At 35.0% G+C, this 12132-nt stretch overlaps 1 protein-coding gene across 1 annotated transcript; it reads left to right on the top strand.

Annotated features, from left to right (window-relative positions):
• The first annotated feature begins 6368 nt into the window (after window positions 1–6368).
• LOC139877158 (transcription factor MYB57-like) lies at window positions 6369–7726 on the top strand. The gene is made up of 3 exons (XM_071864572.1): window positions 6369–6548; window positions 6976–7105; window positions 7196–7726. Exons 1-3 carry the CDS (start codon window positions 6428–6430, stop codon window positions 7641–7643), a joined length of 699 nt encoding a protein of 232 aa, XP_071720673.1. The 5' UTR covers window positions 6369–6427; the 3' UTR covers window positions 7644–7726.
• Window positions 7727–12132: the final 4406 nt, after the last annotated feature.

Below are 12132 nucleotides of genomic sequence, written 5' to 3'. Positions count from 1 at the left end.
CATGCAATGCTCCAAAGAAAGAGTGAGCGACCGATAGGAATAGATGAAAAGTACCCTGCTGATGATGAGGAAATATGGTTTAGTTTCCGTCCGAATTTCAAAATTAGATTTAGTAGGCGGGAATTTTGTCTCATCACGGGGTTTAAGTTTAGTCGTCGCACGGACATGGCACATTACATTCCAAGAAGTTATGATGTAGAAACACCACCGATTAGACGACGTTGTTTCCCAAAGCGTAAAGATAATTCAAACATTACAATTACCGATATCCAAAAGCTTTTATATGATGGTGCTGATTTTGTGGTTAGTGATGATGATGTCGTGCGACTAGCCATTATTTTGATTGTGGAGAGAGCATTTATGGGTAAGCAAGGGATTCATGTGGTGAGCAAACAATACCTATGGCTAGTCGAAGATTTTGCTAAATTGAATGACTACCCGTGGGATAATCGTATTTGGGATGCCACTTACCCCGTAGTTAAAGATGGATTTCAAGCTCGGGAAAGTCAGTTAGAGGTGGGAAAGGGTTATACTTTGGTCGGTTTTATGTGGTCATTTAAGGTAATACCTCAACAAGTTTGGTAGATTTGGTTAATACCTCAACATTTGAATCGTATATTATTTTTTTATGCGTCCTTATTTATTTAATTAATTTTGCGTCCTTGCGCCCATTTTTTGAAACATACGCAAGGTTCATCTTGCGACCTTGCGCCACAACATTCTGATTATTCTTGTACCACTAGCTTGTGCATTCAATATTATAACATGTGAAGTAACACACGAAACCACATCATAAAATACTAATTAAAAAATATTACAACAACGGAATTCATCACACCTTAATTTGTTCCTGAAAATAAACGACTTATAGGAACTAATTACTACCTAAATTGTACGTTGGATAAAACTGAGATTGATAAGCTTGAGATGGTTCGACTTTCTCTTTCGCCTTTGAGGTTGTCTTTCTTGCCCGTTGAGAAGTTGATTCACCTGTTCGGTCATAAGCAGCTGGGCATGTTGATCGAGAATGACCTGGTTCTTTGCAACGACTACAAGTTCTTACTTTTTTTGAAGTTTCTTCACCTTTTGAAGGAATGCGTTTTTTACCTTTAGGACGTCCGGGTTGTCTTTTCTTTAGAACTGGGGGGTGTACAAGTTGCAAAATCCCGGGACCCGGATCCGACCATTCAGACCGATGGGGGAGAGGAAGAATGTGTTCGGAATACGTATTTATGTATGTTTGAGTGCTGAACCAATGCGATACATAACAACTAATATCCTCCACTCCGAAGTGTCGTGCTGATGCAATCACATGACCGCAGGGTATGCCTGATAATTGCCATTGACCACATGAACAAGTTCTATCTTGTAGATTAACCAACCCATTTTTTCGTCCATCATGTACCTCTATTAGATCATTTGTCGATGGAAATGCTCGCCATCTTCTTGATTTGTCCGTCCTCTTAGCTAGCTTACGTTCAACATATGGAGTAACCGGTGAAGTAAGACTAACTGATTTGTTGCGATGTTTGAAATACCAATCCTGTATTGAACAACGAAAAAATTCGAACAACATGCAAACGGGTAGTTTACGAGCATGTCTTGATAGAGAGTTTATAGACTCTACACTGTTGCTTGTAAGGTATGAATACCTAATATGAGTAGATTGACTTCTGGACCATCTATTGATACCATCCTCACATAGAACTTTATAAGACGCTTTCAATCTCCTTCGAAATACATCTAGATGATCATGAAAATCCGACGCACGGTACGCCTTAACCATTTTCCAAAAGTGCCATTCGAAGAATTTCATCTTGTTGGATTTAGTTTTGATGTTCATGAATAAATGACGTGCACAATGAGCGTGAAACGCTTCCGGAAACACGTTTGCAATGCCGTGTGCTATTGCAGGAGCACGATCAGAAATAAAAGTAATCTCTGACATACGATCAACCATACCACAACTCATTAAATGATCCCTTAGGTTACCAAAAAACCATGACCAAACACTGTTTGTCTCGCCTTCACCAATTCCATAAGCCAATGGCAAAATTCCATTGTTGCCATCCATCGCAACAGCAACTAAATTAGTACCCAGGTACCCACCCTTTAAATGTGCAGCATCGACGATGATTATCGGGCGGACATGTTGCACAAATGATCGAATCTGCATGAAATTTTAACAGTAAAATCAAATATTATTAATAAGACCTCATACACCATACGCAAGGCGCAAGGAATACTCTTATGTCTTGCGACATCGAAGCGAAAGTAAAGCCTTGCGACCTTGCGTCTTTAATGCCAGTCGCAAGGTTGTACTTGCGTCCTTGCGTATTCGTTGGCGCAAGGTGACACTTGCGCCTTGCGTATGGTGTACATTTTAAAAGGTGGTTTTTGCTAATATATATTTACTTACAACTACTCCAATGGACATGTAGCACATCACAAATTTATTTTCTTTATCGGTAACCAAATTGGTGATGGTCCCCGGGTTGTGGATCTTAAGGTTATGAAGGTAAATGGGAAGCATTCTAAAGGAGTCATCACTACTGCCACGTAACATCTCTATTGCTTGACACTTGGCCCTCCATGCTTGATTATATGATATGCTCACTCTAAACCGATTGGCTACATCATCACGTATATCTTTTGGTTTATACTCTCGATTAGCAGCCTTGAACGAATCCATAAGAATACTACCCAACACCTTTTTAGTAGCATGTTTATTGTTTCCCATAATTTGTGTGCGTGAGCAAGTGTGTACGTCATGCAACTTTTTAACCATAAAGTTTTCAGTGTGTCTTATTTTGTATGCACTACATTTCCACTCACAATTTGGCAACACACATTTAGCGGTGTACCGAGATTTGTCTGACTTTACAGGCTTTATTTGAAAGTTTTCTTCAAGGCATTTTGTAAATAGCTGGTTTACGAATTCTTCCTTGTTCGAAAACGTTTGACGAACTTTGACCAAATCAGATACCTGATACGTGGTTTGAATTGGGGTCGTAAATTCTGGGTTTTCTTCATCTTGCTGACTGAGTAGAGTTGGCATATTCCAGAATACATCTTGTTTTTCTTCATCTTCTTCATCTTCATCTTCCTCTTCACTTGCTTCATCCGATTCACTAGACCCAACAACAGGTATAAACGGGTTCTCTATTTTTTTAATTTTACACACGTTCTCGGCGCCATGGTTGAAGAAGTCAAATTCTTCTGTGTTTGGAGGTGGTATTTCAGCCTGTTTTTCTTCCAAATAGTGTGTTTCGAGGTTTGGTTCGGAATTGTGTATTTCATCCTGTTCTTTTTGCAGATGGTGAGTTTGTTTGTTTGGTTGAGACTCGAGAATCCGGAGGTTTTGTTGGAGATGGTGTGTTTGTGGATTTTGTTGGGGCTGGTGTGTTTGTGAACTTTGTCCGGGTTGAAGCATTCTAACTTTGTCGACAACATAAATATCAATAGGCTCGTATGTGACAGCGTGTTTTAAAAACTCAAAAAAATCTTCATGATCATCAGTAATATCAAAAATATGATTATTATCAATATATCTTAATGAAACAGGTGCATTAGGTGGCAATTCAATTTTTTTGAGAATTTTCCTTAACAATACTCTTCGATTTATTGGTTTTTGTGGAGCAAGTGGTAGTTTTAATCTGGTTCTAAAACAGTCAAGAGGCAGATACATTGGTATGTTGTTAACAAATTCAAAATTACCCCCACAACATATATGAACAACAAATGCTTCATCATTACTACAACTCATTAAGACACAAATTAGTGAAAAAATAGATAAAAGTTGGTACCTTAACGATGCTCTAATGACTTGATCTTTTTGAAATTGAAGTGAAATAAAATGATTAATCTGGAGTTCTAGCCTCATTAAATAGACAAGTACATAATCTTATCCGTAAAGGTACAAAGAATCCAAAAAATCTTATCCAGAAATTAGGAAAAATTCATTCTGATAAGACGCAAGGCGCAAGGACGCAAGGACGCAAGTCCTTATCCTTGCGCCTTGCGTTTACACGCAAAGGCGCAAGCCGCAAGGTCGCAAGGTATAAACATCCTTGCGCCTTGCGCGGGCAAATTCTCAAAAAAAAAAAAAAAGGCTCCAGCTCAGAAAAGGCCAAAAAAATGGGTATTTGGTGATTGATATATATATATATATAGGGGCAGGATCAATGGGGAAGTAACCAATCGGGGGGAAGCAAAATTTTTTTTTTTTCGTTTTTTTTTGGAATTTTTTTTTCCGGCATCAAGATCACACGAAAATATGAACATTTAGAAGAGACACTTCGTGATGAATGTTATTATTTAGACGGGAAAACGATCGACAAAAATAACATTCAAACTAATATTGTTCGTGAAGAATATGAACGATTTTTTTTTCATGTTTTGTGAAGTAAAATTTAGCCCGATTTAGAGTTTAGGGTTTAGAGTTTAGGGCTTAGGGTTTAGGGTTTGGTGTTTTGGGTTTATTCCATAAACCCAAAACATCAAACCCTAAACCCTAAGCCCTAAACCCTAAACCCTAAACTCTAAACCGTTCGTGTTAAAAACTCAATCTAAATCCTAAATCTAAACCCTAAATCTAAACCCTAAACCCTAAATTTCTAAACCCTAATATATAAACCCTATAAACCCTAATATCTAACCCTTATATCTAAACCCCAATAGCTAAAACCTCAACATACGCTCGAAAAACACGATAATTGTTATATATTACTTCTTCGAGCGTTTTCCCGCCAAAATAAAAACATTTATCACAAAGTGTCTCTACTAAATGTTCATATTTTCATCCCATCTATAATGTTTGTGAACAAAGTTTTTTCAAAAAACGAAAAAAAAAAGTTTTTGCTTCCCCCCGATTGGTTACTTCCCTTTTGATCCTACCACTATATATATATATATATATATATATATATATTTTTTTTTTTTTTTTTTACCATTTAGCAATCTTTTGTAACCCAAGAAATGTGACGTATTTATTCATGATAAACTAGTTGAAACTTTCATCATATAATGGGCCCACATCAAACTAAAGTTCGAAGACGTGTTATGAAACACCATGTTCACTTGGTGACGTGTGGAATTATTGTATCTGTAAATCAATTAAGTAATATTTTAATCAACCCCATTACTTAAATTAGGAATCTTAAATTTAATTTATTTAGATATGACAGTGATTACCATTGATTTATCACCTTAAGAAGTAAGCAACGAAGCATATGTCTAAACTTCATTGGCCTTAATCAATAGATAACTCTTTAGGCTTTGGTGTTACTACTTACTTATGTTGGAAGTAGTTTTTGGTCTCATTTGCATTTTATTTTATATTAAATTTAAATAAATTATACCTTATGTAGAATTCATCTAGATAACTGAACATGTCATCATTTTTCATTTACCTAAAATATCCTTAATTTCCTCATCAATTTTCTTTATTAAAGGATAATATTTCTCATAGGTAAAATGCTAAGGATTTAGTTCTTGGAAATGATCAAAAATATAATTATATTAAAAAATATATAAACTTTCAACATAGTAACAAGCCAAATGCACACACGTTATCAAAGAAACAATTAAATTACATATCGCATCAAAAAATCTGTTATCTTAAAAAAAAGAATCAAAAGACATGAGAAATGACGGTTTAGGACAACATGAATAGTAGTTTTCCTTTCTTCTAAGTGTAATACGGGTAAATAAAGAAAATAACGGGGTGTAACCAAGGCTCATGTAAACTAGCTTAATAGGTGAAGTCTTATTATCCTCGTAAAAGGTCAACATGTTTTTGTTTAACTAGCGATATCGATACATTTTGAGGTGGTCATAAAAAGGGTCTGAAACAATCAAAAGTAACCAGAAAGTATCATACATATCACATATGATTAGATATTTTCACCATCCTCAAATAAACTGAAGTGACAAACTTTAATCTTCCATTTACTAAAGCTCTTATAGTTCACATAATTAATGTCTTTCAAAATTAAGAATTTATTACTATCATTGGATTAGAGTATCAAAGAATCCAAAACATAAATGATTTGAAATTTAAATATATATTATTGAATTTCGAATGAACTGATATCCATCAGGTTTACAAGAGATGGAATGTAAATAAGATTAAGATTATGAATTATATGACACCAACAAAAAGTAAACATATAAGTGAAGGATAGTTTGATAAATTAGAAAGTTTGAAGGTGGGGTTAGTTTAGTAAAGTCATGCATATTAAGTGGATATGTAAGGAGTGATGGTCTTGAAAAGGACCCTAAAGACTTTGATCATGTTCTCGTAAGGGTTTTATGTTGGTATAAATATGTGCCTATTATAAGATATTTAAACACACGAATGTAGCAACACAAAAAATAAAATAGTAGTAAGCATACACACTTTTGCTTTAGATTAACCATATTATAAATGGAAGAGCAACTAGGGTTTTGGAGAAAGGGCCCATGGACCGCTGAAGAAGATCGATTGCTTATCGAACATGTTAAGTTGCATGGCGAAGGCCGATGGAACTCTGTGGCAAGACTTGCTGGTATACTATCATTTACAATCTAGAAATTATTTTCACTTAAACGTAAACAACTATTCGGATTATCCCGTAATCCTTTCTGACCTTTTTCCTTGACTTCGTCTCCTACAAGTGTTAACTATTAACTTTTCAAAGTATTCCTTGTTAAGTTTGAAATATTTAAAGAAAATTATATGAATGAAAACAAACTTAAAACTCAATTCATTCATATAATTTTCATCAAATATTATATAACACAAATAAAAATATATTTATAGTTAAAGTTGATCAATTTTTTTTGAAAAGTTAATAGTTAACAGTCCTAGGGAGTACTAGTGATATTTTAATCTGATCTTAGTTACTAGGCTAGTTTGACTAAACGTCATGCTAATTATGTATGCATGATTGTTAGTTCGATATATGTAATTCGAGTTAGTTTCATTGTATACAGGGCTAAAAAGGAATGCAAAAAGCTGTAGATTAAGGTGGGTGAACTATCTTCGGCCAGACTTAAAGAGAGGAAAAATTACGCCTCATGAAGAACGAATTATTCTTGATCTTCATGCTCGTTGGGGAAATAGGTTCGTCCCATTGCAATTCTAATCTTCAATATCTAATTAATGAAACAAGATCTATGTGTTGTGAATTTGATTTAAGACGTATGTTTGTAGGTGGTCGACTATTGCAAGAAGTTTACCTGGAAGAACTGATAACGAAATCAAGAACTATTGGAGAACTCATTTCAAGAATAAAGGAAAAACGACTTCAGAGGATCAAAGAAAGCTAAAAGCACGCTTATTAAAACGACAAAAGTTTCTACAAGAACAACAGAATCAACTTCAACTAGAAAAGAATGAAGAAGACATGAAAAAGCTAATGTTACTACTTGAGGAAAGTGAAAACAAAGTAGTTTGGAAGAACCAAGATATGGTTCATGAGGATCCACAAAGTGTGTTCTATCATCCTATGATGTTTAATGATCTTGATCAACATGTGACCGCTACCTCGCTGAACGAGGATTTTGTTTTGTGGGATGGGTTGTGGAACTTAGAGGATGTTGTTAATGTCGCAACCAAAGGTTGTGTGCAGAGTTTAAACATGCGTATGCCTTTGTTTTGATCATGAAAATGGCTAAAATAGCCACTAATAACTTGTACTACTACTTTATTACTATTTTAATTTTCTTGAGGCTAGTTTGAACTAATGACAGAAAATTAATTTGCTAAAGGTGTCTAAGACTATAATTGATTTATTGTTAATTTTGGTAACTTGTGTATCGTATTCTCGCAAGTGATACATTCTCAATAAAAGGTCATATATGTATGATTCAATCAAAAATAATGAGATGAGAAAAAGTGAAACAGTCCAAAAAAATTACGTTACGAGTAATATAGAATAGCAAAACTTCAATAAAAGTATTCTAACTATTGATTTAAAAAAGAAAAAAAAAATCATTGTAACAATTGCCAATTAACATGTTGATTTCTAATTATTGCCAAAAATATTGATAAGCTTTTTAAAAGATGAATATTGATGAAAAAGTTGTCAGCTGAAAGTTACATAAGCATCCATTTACTCCACATCATAACCATCCTTTTATACTCGTCAAATAAAATGTAGTAACAGTCGTGTAAGCATTTACCTCATCGAAGAGATTGCGATATGAGTGTTTAAAAGATTTGATGACTTAGACATGTAAGTTAGTGTTTATGTTACTTCAAGATGACAATAACAAGTGGCATGAAACTAAAAAACTGCGCTATGATGGACAAGACACTTGAAATCAGTGTCAGTCTCAAGAATTTTAGTACCTAGAACAAGGTGAAAAGAAAAGACCGTTAGGCCTTAACGAATTATATAAGCTATTTAGAAAGCCCTTTAGGCCATAACGAATAATATAAGCTTTATAAAAAAAAGACCCAAAAAAATGCCAGTGAACTTTAAGTTCTCTTTTTTCTGGGGCCTTTGAGTGTTGTTTTGGGCATATTGTGCTTCGCCTCCGCTGTTTTAGTTATGTTTCCCTAGTTTTTGGGTTTAACGACGCGAGCACGAGATGGTTTTGTCTTGTGAAACTTCGAGCGATACGAGCTATGTTTTCGAAGATGTAGGTTTGTTATGGTATCTCAGGAGGGTGTTTTTCTCTCGGGTTAGAGCGGTTGAATAACGGACAAGATGCATTAGGTTGAAAGTCGATAGTGGAAGTTATCGGGGAAGTTTGATTCTTGCGGTTTGGAAACGGGATGACCAATGGTGTTTGGTCAATATTGCAGGGTTTATGGAATATGCGGGCGGATTAGAGTTCCTAGTCACTAAGGAAATTGATTATCGAAGGGTGTCGGATAGAGCGCGTTCGACGGTTGCTAGGGTTTGGTTGATGTTTCAACAAAAGGAGCGGTTTTCTTCGAGGGTAATCAATTAGAAGTCTTTAGGTGATGGAAGAGGGGCGGATAATCTTGTAAGTCCCGGAACTTAAGCTTTCTAGGATCGTTGAGGGTGTCGGGAACTCGATGTGAGTTTGGTAACCGATGGAAGTTATCGAGCTAGTGGGAGTTAGTCAACTAGTAGAGTGGTGGAGATGATTATGCGACATTATTCTCCAATGTTCTCAAGATTAGTGCGATGATTCCGGGTAACACTAGGGCTTCGAGTACTTGTTTTACTCCCCGATGGCAATAAAAATTTCGGCTGACTGGTGGTACGAACTAAGTTTCTTCTCGAGTAGCTGCGCTTTATTTCTTACTCGTAAAGTGGAAGCGTGCTTAGGATGAGAAGATGGGTTTGTGAAATTCATAGCTATGAGGAGGTCAGTGAACCAGCGAGAAAGTAGAAAGTTGAAAAGTTAGTAGATTTCGAGGTTGTGACTGCGTTCTCACTCGAGCCTTGATGAAGAGTCTACGAGGACGTCTATTAGATTTTCTGATTGCCGGAAAGAAAATCATAGATAGACGGTGAAATCCTGTACGAGGGTGATCATTGAAATGTGTGTTTGGGATTGGACATGTCTAGAGTGATCGGTGAGACGGTGTAGTCTCATGAAGAATCCTATAATTGAAGACTCGCATACTTCAATTGGTCTTCTGATGTAAAAAGATGATCTTTGTGTTAGAAGATGGTGGCGATAGAAACCGAGATGGCCCAAGCTAGTAACTATGAGATTGGATTATCACTCAGCGGTGTTTTTGGGTGTCGAAAGACTTCACTTGCTTGTAAGCTAACGAGTGAAGTGAGGCGTGATTCGGGTGTCTCATCCGGCGGTATCAAAAGGAGTTGGTAATCGGCTAATCTAGAGTTATTGTGGGTTTGTTTAAACATAGTGACGGGTTGGCGAAGGTTGTTTAATGTCTTATTCGAATGGGAGATTGTTGGAGTGCGAAGTTTGAATTAAACAAGGTTTGCTGAATCTGTGAAATTAGTGACCGCGAGTTTAGAGTTATGGTCGCAAGAATTACATGTGTGCTGAGAAAACAAAACTCGCGACCACCAGAATTTCATTGCGGTCGCGAGAATGGTTCTGACGGGAGAAAATTCTAGAATTGAGTTTTCTTCTCGTTAAGTTGTTTCCTTGTTTAGATTTACCAATATAAATACCCTATGTAACCCATACAATGTGTGCACGAAATTTATAGTGAAAAATCCCTGGTTTGCGCCCGTGGAGTAAACCCTTCTCCGTGTTTTGGAGTTGGGATATAACCACGTTAAATCACGTGTCGTTTTATGCTTTTATTTATCATTATGCTTTAATTATGCATTTGTCGTTCGTGGATTTTTTTGTGATTGACGATACCACAATCACATGTTCTTGTTTGGGTCCTAAATCATAACATACATAAGTTGGGAAGACTCGTACCTGAAAGTTAGAACTAACGAAAACCAACTATAACATAGCTTTCACAAAAACCAACCCCATACATCGCACAACCTATCAATTAAACATAATAAACAGATTTAAAATACGAATAAACTAAAATACCTAAAGTCCGTAATACAAACTAAACAAAAGTAAAGGAAGTGAAAATACTAACTCGAATACCAAATCAACTTGATCGTCCCATAGGTCCCGCCTTTTTCAATGTGCAATCATATCTCTGCCCGATTTTCGATCTTATATGTCAGAACGTTTGAGGTCTAGTCTCCAACTAAAATGTCATCATTGTCTCTTAACAAAGAAGAACATGAACCGACATTCTCTTTACCTTTAGAAATCGAACCAATGCCAACGGAATTATCAATTAACATCTTGTTTTTCCTATTTAATTGATACCATTCGCTGCAAAAACAATCACATGCGGGATCGGCGCAATCACAATATTTTTTTCCGCCACGAACAATCTCAACATAAGTGAACCTGGTTGGACGTGATTGCACATGAGTTTCATGATGTTTTGAGTAAATCGTATAATGCTCTTACTAAATCAATTATATACTACTTTGTAATTTTCTATATAAAAATAGTATTACGAAATAGTATCACTATCGAAAGATCGCATCCGTTATGATATGATACATAAATATAAGAGTAACTAGTCTATATATAACTTGCGATTTCGAGAAATTGAAACAGTATTTAATACTAAATTAAAAAATTTTGTAAAAGATTTAAAAATGACTATAAATACATACAAAATTAAACTTAAACGCTAATCATATTTTCTTAAACAAAGATGGTTCTGATATCTAAAAGATTTGGTAAATCAGCTTCCTATGATGCACTTATATTAACATCACTTATCTTCGGGCTGCATGCTTTATTATCTACAAAAGTATGATCTACAAGAGTAGTAAGTTATAGTTCAGTTAAATATAAAACGGTAAATTATACAAATTAAAGACCTAATGAGTACAAATAATACTAGAGTTTCATTAGGTGGCATTTAAGAAGTGAACTTTTAGTGGTACTATAAGCCTTAGTGCGATGTATAACAACTTTATGAGAATATTTATAAGCGCAATATGGACAATGTTAGTTACCTTTGGAAAGCATCTGAAACAAGAGAAGAGATGAGAAACTGATCCACTGGTTAAGAGAAAATACTTGGATACAATCAGACATAGATATAGTATGACGCTTTCATAAATTTTTGCTTCAAAATCTGTTTTTTTATCAAATTTTTAGATTCATGTGAATTGTTAATTGTGAAATAGTCTATTTCTTCCCCCCCATATACTCAACAATGTCGTTGTTGCAGTGTTCCTGAGACGGTCGACGTACATGTGACAACCATGATGAATCATATTATTCCAGTCATCATAAATTTCTGATAAATGACAATGCTAGTTTGCTATCTAAATTGAAACAGATATCACGTGGAACGGTGGAAGTCCACCTTAGAGTTGCATAGAAAGTTCAAATAGATATAATAAACAAATAATGTGCTGTGCATATATATATATATATATATATATATATATATATATATATATATATATATATATATATATATATATATATATATATATATATATATGATAAGGTACAATATTTGTATTTGTGTTTATGATATTGATAATGATGTAACAGAAAGTTTATATGAATCTGTATGTATATAGTACTGTATCTATATGATAAAAGTGTATATGACGATGATAAGAACTTGATGATGATATGCTA

This window comes from Rutidosis leptorrhynchoides, chromosome 11, assembly GCF_046630445.1.
Source record: "Rutidosis leptorrhynchoides isolate AG116_Rl617_1_P2 chromosome 11, CSIRO_AGI_Rlap_v1, whole genome shotgun sequence".
In the NCBI taxonomy this organism is placed as follows: domain Eukaryota; kingdom Viridiplantae; phylum Streptophyta; class Magnoliopsida; order Asterales; family Asteraceae; genus Rutidosis; species Rutidosis leptorrhynchoides.
The sequence above is the reverse complement of the archived record's forward strand: the minus strand, read 5'-3'. Positions and strand labels throughout refer to the sequence as shown.

What these genes read in the sequence shown, in the direction of transcription:
- LOC139877158 (XM_071864572.1), top strand. Translation starts at nt 6,428, where the DNA reads ATGGAAGAGCAACTAGGGTTTTGGAGAAAGGGCCCATGGACCGCTGAA. An exon ending in CTCTGTGGCAAGACTTGCTG is followed by an intron (nt 6,549 to 6,975) that starts GTATACTATCAT and finishes CATTGTATACAG; the next exon opens with GGCTAAAAAGGAATGCAAAA. An exon ending in CATGCTCGTTGGGGAAATAG is followed by an intron (nt 7,106 to 7,195) that starts GTTCGTCCCATT and finishes GTATGTTTGTAG; the next exon opens with GTGGTCGACTATTGCAAGAA.